This window comes from Suncus etruscus, chromosome 13, assembly GCF_024139225.1.
Source record: "Suncus etruscus isolate mSunEtr1 chromosome 13, mSunEtr1.pri.cur, whole genome shotgun sequence".
NCBI classification, from domain to species: Eukaryota; Metazoa; Chordata; class Mammalia; order Eulipotyphla; family Soricidae; genus Suncus; species Suncus etruscus.
The window spans coordinates 29416350-29434017 of record NC_064860.1 but is presented as its reverse complement, the minus strand read 5'-3'; the positions used below and the strand labels follow the sequence as shown (position 1 = coordinate 29434017).

At 40.0% G+C, this 17668-nt stretch overlaps 1 protein-coding gene across 1 annotated transcript in view; it reads left to right on the top strand.

The window, feature by feature from the left end:
- The first annotated feature begins 251 nt into the window (after positions 1–251).
- MYLK (myosin light chain kinase) overlaps positions 252–17668 on the top strand; it is a 244404-nt gene continuing 226987 nt past the window's right edge. The window contains exon 1 of the mRNA XM_049785945.1: positions 252–416. Coding sequence (XP_049641902.1) covers positions 252–416 — 165 coding nt within the window. The remainder of the gene's footprint in view (positions 417–17668) is intronic.

Sequence of the window (17668 nt, the reverse complement as noted above, 5' to 3'; positions counted from 1 at the left end):
TTGAACTCTACCTGCTTTATTATCTCTCCAGCCCAAGTGACCCCATTTTTTTCATGCATATGGAGGTCACAGTTCCCAGAGACATGTACTCCAGGTCATGAGTTTCAAGGTCAGCCCTGACCTTGTGGGGCAGCCACTACATGTGAAACCTTGAGTTCAGGGAACTCAGCACACTGTACCCATTGAAACTACATCCAGGGCAGATAACACTTTTTCTTGTCTGACTTAGTCTTCCTTCTTGCTTGCAGACCATGGGGGATGTGAAGCTGGTAGCCTCAACACATGTGTCTAAGGCGTCTCTCACTATGGATCGCTCAAGAGTCAGCTCCATGCCCCTGTCTGAGGCCCCTGCATTTATTCTGCCCCCTCGGAATCTCTGCGTCAAGGAGGGCACCACTGCCAAGTTCGAAGGGAGGGTAAGGAGCATGGTGGAAGGGAGGCTGGGCTTGTGGCTGAGGAAACGAGGTATAGCCATTGCTCTATCTCAAGTCTTTTCCACAGCAATTTAATCTGGTTTTCTTTTAGACCCACATTAAAAGTGAATATATACCATTTCCCCCAGTTTTCTGTTTATTTGTGGTAGACTTGAATCTGTCTTGGAGAAATCTTGGCTGCTGATGTAATTGTGTACCGCATATGTGTTCTCTGATTAGAAGCTGGTAGCAGCAAGAATACAGCTGTATTTAAGTGAGTGTGAACAAAGCTGGAAGTTGAGAAATGACTGATTTTTCTCTCACTTGCTCCCAGGAAGGAGTTTAGTTTAGTTTATTGATGCTCTCTAGTATCCACTTAGTGTGATGGGAGTAGTAGGATGAGAGGATCTTCAGTCCTGTCATCTTACCTATGAGTATTGATCTCTTTTCCCTACTGGACCTGAATTTCTTCTGCAAAGGAACATCAGAGTACTTTGCTTACCTAGTACTATAAAGAGAAGATGGGAACATTGAATAAAATATATAAGAATGTTGGAAACTATGCCATTGGGAGAAACTTTTAGTAAGTTGCTGGCGTAGGCTACCTGCAAGCCAGTCAACCTGACACAGAGATGACTGGAAGGCAGGAAGGACTGCAAGTACTATTTGCTCTGGAAATAAACTTGAAAACTTTGATCAGGAAATGTAGAATAAAAATAAAAATATAAAGTAAAGTCCATGAGTTGGGTGAGGCTGCCCTAGGCACTGTGTTTCTAACCCCTCAGGCAGATGGGTCTGATGAAGCAGGGTAGTAGCTATGGAGAAATAATACACAGCAGTCAAAAAAGATGTACATTGGAGTCAACTCACTTTATCTTCTCATGGCCTTTCTCTGCCATGTGCAGCCTCTATACCATGTCTGCCTAAGACAAGTCTTTTTTTCCTCTCTAGCTCTCCCTCCGCCTTCTCCCAAGTGTCTTCTGTCACTCCCACAAAGACAGCACTTTTTTCTTTATTATTCAGAACCCCACCCACCAGGGTGGGAGGAAGGCCCTATAATCTAAGTGTAGTTTTACATAACAAAAGAAGAAGTTATAGAAAAAAGGAAGTTATGGGGAAGGGTTTGCTTTACAAGGAAACCCTTCAGATATAGCAAAGAATTTGTTTGAGTAAAAGACCCTAGCACAATGAAGTCATAGACTGTGCTATGAATGCACAGTGAAGCAGCAGTTTCATAGAAGTTTGTGAAGGGAAGTGGCCTGGGCCGTGTTTTGGCTGAGGTTCCAAGTGTGACCATAAGGCCATTTGGAGAGTATTTAGTCCTGCAATGCTCTTCACAGGCATATCTGCTTAGATTATTCAATGTTGTGTCTCCTCACATGCCTATTTACTTAATTTCAGGTCACTCCTGACCTTTCTTTTGTGAGATATTATTGACCTAAGAGCCCTTGTCTTATCTTCCACTGAAGGTTGTTGTGGGGGAGCACTGCCATTATGCAGGTACCTCCAGGCATTTTCTCCTGTTCTGAAGTTGCATCCCAGTTAGCTAGAAAGAAACAATAGGAATTATCCCTGAGAATTTAGAAATGGTTTAGACAGCCATGAAAAAAAATTGAGTGTTTTTACCCATGCTCATATTTATACTCATACTCAAATATGAGTGAGCACTGAGAAAATTATACTGAGTGAAAGGGATAAAATATGAAAGGTTATACATAGAATGATTCAAAAATGTCCAGGACAGGCACCTCCAGAGAGACAAAAGATAGGAAGAAGAGTGCAGACAGATGCTAATGGGTACAAGATTTCCTTACAGAGTATGTCAAGTTAGAAATGTTCTGAAATTAGTGAGGGTGTTTGCACAACTGATATAAACCACTGGGTTAACACTAAAAGTTAAAATTGTACTTTGAAAAAGTGATAGGAAAACTGATCTCTTCATACCACTCCCCTGCCTGTGTGTCTCTCTAGTACAAACTCCCTCCCTAACATGGGTAAATGTGAGAGAACGCATTAATTTCACTGTCATGAACAACATGAGTCTTTAGTTCCTTTTCTTGGTGAAAAGCCACAGAATAGTTATTCCCATGTGTTATTGTATTGGAAATTTCAGTGGATGAGGAGTTGGATATGGGATTCTCTAATTTTACATTATACTTTCTCTGGCATGCCACGTCTTCTCAGAATCTAGGTTTCCTTGTCTGGAAAGAAACAATTAGTTGAAACTGAAGCCCAACTACAAACATGTTTGTAATCCTGGTGCTTAAATAAAGATATTATTTAAAAAACATAAATGTATATTGCAACAAAAAATAAATTATCCATTCTGTTAATGTAATGTGCATGTTTTAAAATATTTTTAGATTGTGTTATTAACCAGAAGATATTTTCAAAGATAATTAAAATATACATCATTCACTATGAAATCCTAATTCTAAAAATTTAGCATCAGTGACTATAAGCTAAACTGTTTAAAGGCTTTTAATTTTTATGGATGAATTTACTTCTAGCAGTTGGCAATGAATTTCAATTTCCATTTATTATTTTTAAATACTTATTGCCAATTGTTTATTTAAAGCATGTCCTTAAGAGAAGCTAATTTGTGTTAGAAAAATAAAAAATTAAAATAAATTTGATTACAGTGAAAAAAGAAACAATTAGTTGTTTCTATATTCTAACCTACAGTGATGGAAAAATTAGTTGAAGAAAATAATAATCAAAATCACATCGTTAAAAGATGGCAATACTGGAAGTAGAGAGATAAAGTACAATGGGTAGGGTCCTACCCTACTTTCCCCCCTCCCTTGTGATAATTTCTATTTTGTTCTTACAGACTTATTTTTTTTGTTTTGTCTTGTTCATTCATTTATTTTGTTTCTTTATCTTCCACATATAATTGAAATCTTGTGATGTCTGTGTTCTGTGTTTCTTCAGTTTCAGGTCACTTAGCTTAATACTTTCTAGGTCATCTACATTGCAATCCATGTTATTGTAAGTGATAGGATTTCATCATTTTTTATAGCTGACAACTGTTCAATCATACATATATTATACCATATCTTTACATACACATCTGTTGGTAAATAAAGTTTCCAGCTGGCTATTTTGAAAATACTACAGTAAACATGGATGGGTATATCTATGCCTATGGGTTAGTATATGGTTTTTGTAGTGAGGTAAACTTTACACAGTCTAAATTTAATCAATTTAAAGTTATAAGTTCAATGGAATTTAATTAAAAACTCACAATATTAATATATTGTTCTTCAAGGATCGCATTCTCTATTCGAAAATTTTATATGGCTTTTGTTGATGAAGTAGTTGAATTTCTATTTTACACATGGACTATATATCAAAATGAACATGTTCCTTAAAAATTAGTCTGCATACCAAGATCTCTAGATACAGAGGTCTGATTTTTATCACCCATGACGAAGCAGAAGTCTTTCATAGACCACAAAGGCACCTAGGGGAAAGTAAATGAACATGCAAGGAATCTATAGTTATTCCCATGACAGTATGCTTCAAGAGTGGAGAAACCGTGTATCTCTTAGGCCAAGGGAATTCCCTTTCTAATGTCCCCAATATTTACTGTGCCTATGCAGGAAAAAAAAAAACCAGCACAAAATAATCTTTTTTATTTATTTATTTATCTATTTTTTTATTTCTTTATTTCATTTTGGTTTGGATATTGAAGTTGTTGTTTCTTTTCTTTTCTTTTTTTTTTTTTTTGCGCTCTGTTATGTTTTTATTTCAGGACCGTGATTATTATGTGATGCTTGTCTTTATTGCTGTAGTGCTCACTGCATTTTTTCTTTTTCTTTTTTAAAGAATCAGGGTCTTGCTATGCTGCCCAGGCTGGAGTGCAGTGGCTATTCACAGGCACAATTCCACTACTGATCAGCACAGGAACTTTGACCTGCTTCGTTTCCGACCTGGGCCAGTTCGCCCCTCCTTAGGCAACCTGGTGGTCCCCCGCTCCCTGGGGGAGGGGGGCACCATATTGATGCCGAACTTAGTTGCGGACACCCGATCTGCATAGCGCACTGCAGCCCAGAACTCCTGGACTCAAGCGGTTCTCCGGCCTCAGCCTCCCGAGTAGCTGGGACTACAGGGGATGCGCCACCAGGCCCGGCGCTCACTGAATTTTTTTTTTATTTATTTTTATTTTTTGGTTTTTGGTTTTTGGGTCACACCCGGCGGTGCTCAGGGGTTACTCTTGGCTGTCTGCTCAGAAATAGCTCCTGGCAGGCACGGGGGACCATGTGGGACACCGGGATTCGAACCAATCACCTTTGGTCCTGGATCGGCTGCTTGCAAGGCAAACGCCGTTATGCTATCTCTCCGGGCCCTCACTGGATTTTTTATTTGATATTTCCTTTTGTATTGTTGTGGTGTTTTACTTCTTTTTTTCCCTTTCTTCTCTCAACTGAGGTTGAGAGCCTCTAGAAGAACTCCCTCCATTTTTGGCTTATTTGATTTTTACCCCATTTTACTGCTTTTCTTTTCTTCAACAAAACCACATAACTTGAACTATCTAGTTCCACCTCTCAAATAGAGGGAGAAATAATGGAAGGTACCAAGACCAAACAGTTGTATGATCACTATGTAGTAAGCTAGACACAGGGGGTCGACTTATACCAGCAGCCTGGGGGGTGAGGGTGGGGGATATGGGGTCCAAGATGGGAACGGGGATGGAGGGAAGACAACTTTGGTGATGGAAATCCCCCTGATTCAATGTCAATATGAACCTAAAATATTACTGTGAAAGATATGTAAGCCACTTTGGTCAAAATAAAAATTACAAAAAAAAATTAGTCTGCAAAGCTACACCTTTTGAAATTAACCTAGAACACTGAGAATCACATGGGTAGATAGTGAACACAGGAAGAAGGTACTTCCAGAAGGATGTTAAGCCAACTTGCAAAGAGAAGTGTAGGGAAAAGAGGTTTTCATAAGAAAGGAAGTGTAAATTACCATACCACACCAAAAGGACTCAGAGGAGCCTTTCTCATCAGTGATATGCCAACTCAAATGATTTCCAGAATGAAGAAGCAGGTTGCTGAATCTATCAGGGTATGTTCTGCTCTTGTGTTCCCAGAGGAGGGAAACATAAAGTAATGTTAACCCTGGGTGACATGGCTTTGAGAACAAGCTGTTAGTTTAAGGACTGAGCACAAGATATCCAAGTAGGACCACATGTGTCCCATGCTTCATGTCTTTTTCTGAGATGCTCTAAAGCAGTGGTCCCCAAACTATGGTCCTCGGGCCACATATTGTATTTGTATCTGTTTTGTTTTCTTCATTGCAAAATAAGATATATGCAGTGTGCATAAGAATTCGTTCATAAGTTTTGGTTTTACTATAGTCAGACCCTCCAATGGTCTGAGGGACAGTGAACTGGACCCCCTGTTTAAAAAGTTTAAGGATCCCTGCTCTAAAGTCTGACATGTTTCACTCTATAGGTCTCAGTTAGTTTCAACCATAGGCTGGTCTGCTTTAAGATCCCTTCTAAGTCTTCTTTGTCTTTGCCCTTTTCTACTAGAGAAGTTGCTAATCTGGCTTCTTTGAGGCTAAGGGCATCTCAGTGAGCCATTCTCACTGATGCCTACAGGGAGCTGAGGCAAAACTCTTACATATATATGTATATAAATTAATATCACATAATATATATGTGTGTGTGGGGGTATCAGTAGTACTCTCATATTTCCACCTTCCTTCTCTACCTACTTTGAATGTAGATGTACACGCTTAGGCAGCCACACTAAAATTTTGAGATAGAAAATCAAAATATTAGGGATTGGTTGGGGTGGGCATGGGTATGGGGTATGGCAGTGGAGAAAGCATGAAGAACCAATAGCTAAGAAACAAAATCTGAAGGCTTTGGGAAATTTTCTAGATAGGATCTTTTGACTACAGCTTTCAACACAGGACATTTTTCATAAGATATCTCTAAATGATACTTACCTATGAGATATGTGTGGAGATAGTTGTGGTTTTTAAATGATGAAACTAAATAGGGCAGAGGAGAATTAAAAGTCTCTCATGGTAATATAGGGTTAAGGCACTTGCCTTGCATTCATCCAACCTGTTTTGATACCCAGCTCTGTAAAATGTCCCTCAAGCTCCAGAGCACTACCAGGATCCCTGAGCACAGAGCCTGGAGCAAACTCTTTTTTTGGTTTTTGGGCCACACCCGTTGACTCTCAGGGGTTCCTCCTGGCTATATGCTCAGAAGTTGCTCCTGGCTCGGGGGACCATATGGGACGCCAGGGAATCAAACCGCAGTCCGTCCTAGGCTAGTGCTGGCAAGGCAGACACCTTACCTCTAGCGCCACCACGCCGGCCCCAGGAGCAAACTCTTTTTTATATATATATATATATTTTTTTTTTATTTAAACACCTTGATTACATGCATGATTGTGTTTGGGTTTCAGTCATGTAAAGAACACCACCTATCACCAGTGCAACATTCCCATCACCAATGTCCCTCTTCCCCACCCGACCCCCGTCTGTACTCTAGACAGGCTTTCCATTTCCCTCATACATTCTCATTATTAGGACAATTCAAAATGTAGTTATTTCTCTAACTAAACTTATCACACTTTGTGGTGAGCTTCCTGAGGTAAGCTGTAACTTCCAGCTCTTTTCTCTTTTGTGTATGAAAATTATTATTGCAAGAATGTCTTCCATTTTTCTTAAAACCCATAGGTGAGTGAGACATTCTATGTTTTTCTCTCTCTCTCTGACTTAATAGATTTCATGTACATCCATGTATAAGAAAATTTCATGACTTCATCTCTCCTGACAGCTGTATAATATTCCATTGTGTATATGTACCACAGTTTCTTTAGCCATTCGTCTGTTGAAGGGTATCTTGGTTGTTTCCAGAGTCTTGCTATGGTAAATAGTGCTGCAATGAGTATAGGTGTAAGGAAGGGATTGTTGTATTGTATTCTTGTGTTCCTAGGGTATATTCCTAGGAGTGGTATAGCTGGATCGTATGGGAAGGAGCAAACTCTTGAGCACCCCCCAAAAGATAATTTTGTAAAATTTAAATGTCTATCTTTAAGAAGTGCAAATAACAGTTTCATTTAAAGTTATAAGAACAACAAAAATAGATTTAAAAAAATCTCTTCCTCCTCAGTTCTTCTCACTAAACACTATCAACCACTTCTAAAAAGGAAAAAAAAAAATCTTCCTCTTCAAATCCACTGGCAATGATGGGAACACCTAATCCGTGTTGAATGTGGTGCAGCAGTTAAAGCATTCAAGAATGATTTGTTCCTCCAAGTCTACGGCCATCTGGCTTGAAACAATAGGTTCCAGGGCTTCTGAGATGAAGCCAAACACATGGGGTTAAGAGGTAAATTTGAGTCATTATAAAACAACTTTTACATTGGAGTCTACTGATTGGACCAAGGCAACTACTTTTCTGCCTCTGCTAGTCTAGAGCTCAAGGAGATTTTATTTTTAGGAACTCAAAGAAGTTTTATTTTGTCTCTCATCAGTATCACCTTTAGAGCTGAGCAGTTTGGCTCCATGTTCAGGAACACCCTGTGTCTTGGCCTGTCTGTTTTCTCAGCTCAGTGGCACCCCATGTTCTGGCACCCTGTAGTTTTCTACCAATGCTCTACTAAAGGGCTCTAAAAAGCTTTTAAAGGCTGTATGGACTTCTTCTGATGAGAAAGTGTTTCCTCGGTCTGGGATATGACACAGTGGAAGAGCACATGTCCTTATGTCTGAGGTCCTGGGTTCCATCCCCTCTTCATAAACAAGCAAAGCAATGTCAACAAAAGGATAAAGAGCCAAGGAAGATATCAATTGGCTTTGGTGGCATGGTGAGGGCCAGTCTGATGGGACCGAAGGTGGAACAGACAGGCATAGGTATAGGAGCTGTGGCCCCCACAACACACACACACACACACACACACACACACACACACACACGCATGCACATACGCGCACACACATATTGTGAAAAGAGTCTCTGATGCATTGACGAACTCGGCTATGATATGCTGGACTGTGCTTCTGCTCATGAGCTATATTGAGCACAGAGGTGCTTTGGGCCTCCATGTTAAAGTCATGGGCACCCACCAGTTCTGGGGGCTGAATTAATCCCCCTCAGCTGTTTGGTTGCCCTTGCAGACAGTTGACTTGCTGTTGAACTGTTCTTCTCACCACTTCATTCCTGAAAGGAGGAAAGTGGCAGGAAATACTGAAGTGACAAGAGACCTACCCTTCCCCAGTAGAAACCACCTTTCACAAAAAGCTAACATGATTGGCCCCCTCTAGGGATTGGCTCGAAGACTCAGATTCTTCTAGGCTTCTTGAGCAGTATGTTTTTGTTTTGTTTTGCTTTGCTTTTTTGTTTGTGACGAGACAGTAAACAAGAAACACATTTTATTTTTCCCATTGATTTTGGGTTCAATTTGGGCTTCAAAAGAGGAGCTGAGTGTGGCGTGAAGGGAACTAGCACTAGTCAGTATGCAGATACTTAGTCATTTTTTCCTCATCTATACATTTTATTCTTATATACAGAAAGGAAAATCTGAGGCTCAGAGTGATTATAAAAATTTGCCCAAGTGAAATCAGGAAGTCATGGAGGTTGATTTGGGGGTTCACATCTTGTTTTCAGACTCTTAGATGTTGTGCCTGCCAGTGTCTCATCTGGTTCATGAACTCAGTGGCAGGTTGTTTTATTGGGAGGTAGGTTTGGCCTACACCAGGCAATGTTGAGGAGTGACCCTTGGTAGTGCTCATGAGACCATATGTGGCATTAGGGACTCAAATCAGGATCAAGTCCACTGTAGAAACGTGCAAAGTAAAGAAGTGCTTTACCTCAGGCACTTACTATTCATTTTTGTGTCCCTTAGTGGTGGAGCCTGATGTTTACATCAGGAAGGATGTTAAATAACTGCTCATTCTCCACAGCCAAGGTTCTAAGATAAAATCTTTTTGCCATCAGGTCCCAGGCTTTCTATACAGTCTTATATTCCCTAACCCCATGCCAGTCCCTCACATCTTTTCCAGAACTCCCCTCACCAGCACCCAATTCTACTCTTTCCCTTTCCTCAACCCCTGTTTTTTATTTTTAATGCTCTTCGTTCTCCTACCCCATTTTATCAGCTTCTCCAACTTAAATCTAACTCCTTCTGATGCTTTTCCTTTAAGTACATTGTTTTTTAAAAGCATTTTATTAAAATACGGAAGAATCATGGTAGTGGATATGGAATATTACCAATAATCATATAATATCTTTCATGAGTAATAACCATGGGAAAAGAGTTGCCTATTTTAACCTTATAAAATGTATTTTTCTTTAATCATTCTGTGCTTTTAACCTTGTTAAAAAGAAAAATTAATTAAATGTTAAAACTTTTCAAAACAAAAATTTAAATAATTTGAAAAAAGAATCCTTACCTTAACCCATCTGTTCCATAGAGATAACCACTGTTCACTCCTTGGGAATAATTGCAGAATTCTCTATGCAAATGTAAGCAGAGATTTGCATATGTTTTATATATACAGATGGATCTATTACATATGCTAGTCTGCAGTTGATGCATTAGTTTCACATCTTTTGGTAATTGCAGAGGAATCACATTCACCCATGTTCTTCCCAGAAATCTTATTCTGGGCTTTTGATAATTGTCCTTTGCTTCCCCAATGAGAATGAGTCAGGTGTATAGCTGCAGTGTCTAATAAGATACCCCTTAGCCACATGTAGCAATTGTAATTTAAGTTGATATTAATTAAAAGTCAATTTGAAAATCAGTTGTTTGTCTCCATTTACCACATTTTTAGTGTTCAGAACTATCCTGTTTGGTATCATAGGATATTGAGCATTTCTATCATCCCAGAAGGAGCTCCTAGGCAGGGCTGTTCTAGAGTCCTCATATTCCGTTCATTTCCCATATTGAGGTATTTAATTCACTTTGATTTGACTTTTGTGCATCATGTTAGGAAGGGATCTGCATTCTTTTTACTTTTTTTTTTTTTTTTTGCATGTGACCAAGCAGTTTTCCCACTAGCATTTTGTTTGTTTTTTTTTTTGTTTTTGGGTCACACCCGGCAGCGCTCAGGGGTTACTCCTGGCTCTATGCTCAGAAATCGCTCCTGGCAGGCTCAGGGGGACCATATGGGATGCCGGGATTCGAACCACTGTCCTTCTGCATGAAAGGCAAATGCCTTGCCTCCATGCTATCTCTCCGCCTCCCTCAGTACCATTTTTTAAGAGGCCTTCTTTGCTCCTTCCACTTCACACTTATGCTCTTTTTACCCAAGATTGATTTTCCATAAACCTGAGGCTCTGTCTCTAGACTTTCAATTCTGTTCCATTGGTCTGAGATTTTGTTCTTATTTTAGTACCCCACTGTTTTTATTTTCTACTCCTTTAGAGCTTTGTTTGAAATTGGAGAAAAGAGAAGTCTCCCATTTTCTTTTTTTGTAGGATTGCTTTTGCTATTTGGTGGAGTTTATTACTTCATATGAATTTTAAGAGCAGTTGATCTTTGTCTTTTAAAAATATCATAGGTAGGGGCTAGAGAGATGGTGCAGCACACAGCTGACCTAGATTTGATCTTTAGTATTACATATGTTTCCACAAGCCTGCCAGGAGTGATACTGGAGAAAACCGGGACTGCACCAGCAATCTGGCTATGCCTCTTACAGCTATGCCCAACAGTACTAGAATATGAGAGAATGGAGTGTGCGGCACTTAGCACAGGGATCCAACTCCAGGTCTCAAGCATAGAAGGTGTTTGTCCTAAGCCCTGGATTTCTCTTTTCCAGCCCCCATAAGGGTTTTTTATTTCAAACTATAAAAAGGACTTCTGTAATTTCTGAAAATAAGGAGGTTTTAAAAAGACAAAATAAAATTGCCTGTGAAAAGATATTGGATTCAATATCTAGATATTATTGATATATAGTAAAAGATTAAGTCACAGCTCACTTTAAAAGAAATGTAGACAAAGTCTAGATATGTAAAAGTACATAGTACTGCATGAAAGTACAGTGCACAGTATTGCAGTATGCAATTGGAAGTAAGTGTTTTTAAAATATTTATGTGCCTAAGAATCTAGCAAAAAAAGAAATACCACAAATTCACAGCTAGGGCTGCAAGAAAGTAGGGTTTGGGGGGGCAGGGTCTTCTTTAGTTGGGACCACTGATGACTGACTGTTCTCTTAGGATTTTGCCTTCTTGGGAAGGGAAACTGGAAGAATTCTTTTCTTGTTTTGTTTTGTTTTGCTTTTTTTTTTTTTTTTTGATCACAACCAGCAGTCTTAGGGGTTACTCCTAGCTCTATGCTCAGAAATCGCTCCTGGTAGGCTTGGGGAACCATATGGGATGCTGGGATTCGAACCACCAACCTTCTGCACGCAAGACAAATGCCTTACCTCCATGCTATCTCTCTGGCCCCAGAGACTGGAAGAATTCAATGGGGACAATAAAATCATTGACAAGCTTTGCCACAAATTCTGCTCCTGACACTTCACTCTTAAAAGAGAACGACATGGGCCCGGAGAGATAGCACAGTGGCGTTTGCCTTGCAAGCAGCCGCCGATCCGGCACCAAAGGTGGTTGGTTCGAATCCCGGTGTCCCACATGGTCCCCCGTGCCTGCCAGGAGCTATTTCTGAGCAGACAGCCAGGAGTAACCCCTGAGCACTGCCGGGCGTGGCCCAAAAACCAAAAAAAAAAAAAAAAAAAAAAAAAGAGAGAACGACATGAAGTAGTCAATACAAAGATGTTCAGAATAACAAAAGAAAATAATAAAAAGAAAAACAAACAAATAAAAAACTTTGTGATTTCAAAAAATGATTAAACAAACATCAGTGAGGCAGATTTTACATAATTATGTGCATGTCATTTGAGCATGCTCTATTCATAATCGGAAATACGTGGGAATACTAGAAAATGGAAAGAGAAATTGAGCATCGACCCCTTGCCTAATCTGATTACCAACATATAAAAACATAGATATCCTTCAAACTAGATGAGATTTGGAACTACATCAACAAAATTATTTTTTGCTGAGTGTCAATTTAATGGCTAAATATATTTGGTGGCTGGAGATGGAATTGGTCCTTACCCAGCAGTACTCAAAACTTACTTCTGGCTCTGTGCTCAGAAATCACTTGTAGTGGTGTGGGGGGGACTATACACAGTATTGGGAATTGAACCAGGACCTACTGTGTGCCTTCACCCCTATACTGTTTCTCTAGCCTCATGTATTTTTAAATTTTTTTAGTGAAAGTTTATCTATCAGGAATGTACTGAAGCTCTCTAGTTAGAACTCTCTGTCTTCACTAATAAGAACTTAGGCTGCTTTTAGTAAGCATGTCTCCAGTTATCCTGATTATCTGCTTGAATATGAAAACAGAATTTCAGGCAAAATGAGCCATGAACCATGAATCAGTCCAATTAAACACTTCTTACTCTGTGTTCATGGTGGCCTAAGAATGAGCTTGGGAGTGCCTGCTTTAGCATTCACATTAGGGTTTTGTATAGACCTGGGAGATATCACTAAAGGTTTCTCTATTGCTTTATTTTTCACACCAATACAATTGCTGGAGAGTCCATGATGCTCACATTCCTTCCAGTATGCAACTTCCTTCCAAGTTTCAATGAAATTAAGAATTAAGAAGCTACTTTTCTTAAAAATTGGCCAACATGAGCTAGTTCTTCTGTTCTCCAGACACTGGGACTACAAAGAAAAATAAAACATGATCCCATCTTCAGCAATCTTGCCACTAATGGATTATCAATTTTGGTAATGGAAAATTAAATTTTCCTCATCTCTGAACCCAGGTCTTCTGGGCCATTGCATTGTTTTCCATTGCCAGGCAGGTTATGTTCTGTACCCTGCAATTTAGAATTTTATCTGATGGTGAACATAATATGTTATGGAAAGAATACTGGTCTTGAGTTCTAGTTTTTAAGCCTAAATTCTTAACCAAAAATTTTAGTTGTTTTAAAGCTTTTGGATAAACTACTAAATACTGCCACATCTCAGACTATTTCTTATAAAAATCATTATGTTAATAACCCTGAGTTCCTATGTAATCTGAAATTCCAAAACTTTCCTATTGTGAGTATGTCCCTCATTTCACAACCTGTATGTGTGTGTGTGGGGGGTGGTTATATGTTTGCTTGATTTTTTTAAGACATCTTAAGAATGAAAATATTGTATAACAGGTAAGGCCTGCTGTACATAGTCAACCTAGGTTCAATCCCTTGCACCATATATTTCTCCCTAAGCCCTGCCAGGAGAGATCTTTGAGCCCCAAATCTAAAAATAAATGCATAAATACAATACAATTTGTTTTTATTTTTTGGTCGCATCGGCAGTGCTCAGGAATCGTTCAGTGCTCAGGAATATGGTACTCAGGGGACCATATGGGGAACTGACCTGTCATGCAAGGCAAGTGCCTTACCTGCTTGCTGTACTATTGTTCAGGCCTCAATTTTCTTTTGTTTCTTTTTGGTTTTGCTGCTCAGGGTTTACTTCCTGACTTTGAGCTCAAGAATTATTCCTGCTGGGTTCAGGGGATCATATAGTATGCTGGGGATCTAACCCAGGCATGCTGTGTGCAGGCAAATGCTCTACCTGCAATGCTATTGCTCTGGCCCCTAGCATTTGTCTTTGTTTCTGTTTTCTTGGGGGGCCACACCCAGTACTGTACAGGGGTTTCTCCTGACTCTGCACCAGAAATTATTTCTAGCAGGCTCGGGGGACCATATGGAATGCTAAGAATGGAACCTTGATGGATGCATGCAAGGCATTAAAGTATTAAGTATTAAAGGCATAAAGTATTAAGTATTAAAAATGCATCTTTGTCCCAGCACCTGGTAATTGCCCAATAAAAAGCCAGTTGCTATGTCCATCATACTTCTAAATTATTCTTTTTCTGAGGGGCTCAAGGATTTGGGGACACACCCAGTGGTGCCCAGGGCTTACTCCTAGCTCTATGTTCAGGGATCATATCTGTCAGGGATTGGGGAGCCATATGGGATGCCAGGGACTGAACTCTGGGTCAACCACATGTAAGTCAAGCAACTTACGCTCTATACTATCTTTCTGGCCCATGTTTCTAAATATTAATCTCTTGGATCATTAATGTTTTTTTTTTCAGTTAAGGTAGATTTGAAGGGTTTGGGTTTGTTGAATTAAGCTAATAATTATTGAGCATGGTACTATAAGCAACTATGTTGTTTTGAACCAGAGTATTTATGAGAACTGGCCCACCACTTGTCTTAAGTACTTGGATCTTTTCTTTTTTTGGTTTAAGGGCTACACCAGGTAGTGCTCAAGGGTTACTCTGTCTCTGTGCTTAGGGAGTCATTCTTAATGGTGCAGGGGACCATATGGATCCTGAAGATTAAACCCAGAAAGGCCACCTGCAGGAAAATGCCCTACCCACTGTGCTATTGCTCTGGCTTCAATATTTAAGATCTTTTAAGTCAGGCTGAAAACTGGATAAAATAATCTTGAGAATTGTTCATATATTTCACATTTTATTTATTGAAAATATTCTTGTCATTGTTGATGTGATGACAGGCAGTTGCACATAGGTCTGGTCATGATGCTTGTGCATTTCATTTGTGGTGCTCACACACTTGGCCACTGTGTTCACTATGGTCACTCTCTTTAATTATAGTATTCCTACTCATCTTTTAGCATGGTCCCCATTAGCGGTTGCATCCTTTTGTTGTGATGCACTCCTATACCTTGACAACTATGTGGCTGGATATTGGCTTGTGGTGCCAGCATAGCTGTCAGGTTCATACTTGGCACAAATGGAAACACTGGAGATCAAAGTTACAAACTTGTTCTTATCAGGCAGGTATTTTAAGCCAAAAGTTATTCTTCCAGGTCTAGTATTTTATTTCCTTATTCACTTCCAACATCTTAATATTGTAGTTTTCCATGTATTTTCTTCTGATTGCCTCTTATTTTTTTATGTATGACACATTTGGGTGGCAGTTGTTTTATTCTATACAGAGACCTTTTAGGTATTGTTGGAGAGTAGAGAAAGTGTTTAATACCTCATCTATCATATCTGAAAAATTGGAACAAGATATCCAAAATTAAATGGAATCAAGATTATGAGAAGAGGTCCAGTGACTCCCAGAACACTGTGTTCTCAGAAAGACAGCAGGGCTTCTTCAACTTTTTCCACTCGTGGCCCGCTTTTCACCTAAGAAATGAAGCCTGGAAAGTACACCGACAGGACCTTTTGGGTTCCTTTCGTAGTTGATTTTTAATTAGTATTCAGTGAACTGTAGGTTCACAAACCATTTACTATTGTCAAATATCAGGGACCCCACATTCAGTGGCACAATTTCATAGGGGCTCACAGTTCACAGCTTAAGAAGTTAGAGTTAGAGACTGGATGACACTAGGGTGCTTGTCTTGCACATGGCTGACCCAGGACAGATCTCAGTTCAATTTCCCCATGTTCCTTCCATATGGGCCCCTGAGCCAGGAGCAATTTATGAGCACATAGTGAGGAGTAACCCCTAAGCATCACCGAGTGTGGCCCAAAACCAAACAAAAACCAAACAAATAAACAAAAGAAGCTAGAGCTAGAAGGAAGAACAAGACCAGGCTTCTAATCACCTTCTTTAAATAAATCTGCTCCCATTTGCTGGCCTTTTCTAAGGTATAAATTGAAGGGGTACTTTGTGCCTTGCTCAGCCCCTCTCAAGCTTCATCTGCTGGGATGTTCTTCTTTGAACACTTCTTCTCTGACCACCAGTGACATGTCACGTTCTTTAGGAGAATGGTTGAGGTTTGATTCCCACTGAGCTCCCAGACAGGAAAGGCAGTTCCCATTTCCCTGTCCGATTAGGGCAGGGAAAACAGTTCCAGTTGTAGAGATCCACAGGAAATAATTCACACAGTGAAGAGATACAAGAATGGGTTCAGAAAATCCAGTGCTCAAGCAAGGAATTCAAACCATCAAAGCTTTCAGCTCCTGAGATGCAGTGCAATTCAATGGAAGAAGACTGAAGAAACAGCCCCAGACTTCCTCAGACCCCTGCTTTTATTGACAAGAATCAGGTCCCACCTTAGGGTGGGAGAAGAATACCAAGTAAGGGATAATCCAATATACTATCACCAGATCACATCCTAGGGTGGAGTACAATTATTGATTAGGGTAGGATCAGAAATCCAACACACCAGTCCTGCCTGAGTGGACATTCAGATTCTGTCCAGTGATTCTTGTCAATAGTGGGGTGCTAGAACCCTATACTGGGGATTCTGACCACCTGTAGCTCAAACTGCCATTCCTGTGCAGGGGCTGCCTTTGCCTCTGGCTCTCATCATCTTTCTAACTGAAGTCTCCAACCCAAATCTATGAGCATGTTCTTCCAAAAGTCACTCCTGGTGACTCCTTATTAATAATGTGGGTATCACACATCCAGATCTCCTGGACTCCCCTAGATTGTGTTCCTTTGGCTTCACATTTTATGTTCTCATTACTTATCACACAAATGAGAGCCTGTGGGACCATTTCATACTTATCTGGGGTTCACCACATTTTGGGCTCTCATGGATGCTGCAAGGAGGTGAGTGAGGCCTGGCTGAATGCCACTAATAAAGATGAGATAGAGTCCTTTGGGCATTGTGTTCAACTAGATGCTGAAATGTCCACATAGGCATCTGCTCAGTATGTTGGCTGCTGTTGGGAGATGACTTCTTTGAGGACCAATGGGAGACCTTAGAAGGAGTTTGTGGGGATCACGTGCATGGGTTTTTGCTTCTAACTGGCTGTGAGCAGAAGAGGTGGTTAGAACCAATAGATCTGAGGCCTCTTCTTCCTCCAATAGTTCAGGATCCTGTGAAAGTAAAATGTTAAGGAGGTTTTAGAAGGGGACCTTCAATAGCACATCTACCTACTGGCCTGCCCGCCCAGCATTACAAGTTGCCTTGACTCTCCAGCCCAGGTCTGAATTTGAATAGATGGGTTTCAAGGCTAACTCAGGTGAGCAAACGTTAGCTGAAAGCAGAATTCTGGATGTACTTGAGCTAAGAACATGACAGAATGGGGTGGGGGACAACTCTGAGATAGTGGTGGAGGGAAGCATATGGTGTGGGGATATTGGATATACAAAACTCTTATCATGGACAGAACTGTAAATCACAGTGTCCCAAATAAGGAAAAAATAATTAAAAAAAGAAAAAAATGGGAAAAAAAGTAAAGAAGAAAAAATGGAGGACAGAGCGATAGCACAGTGGTAGG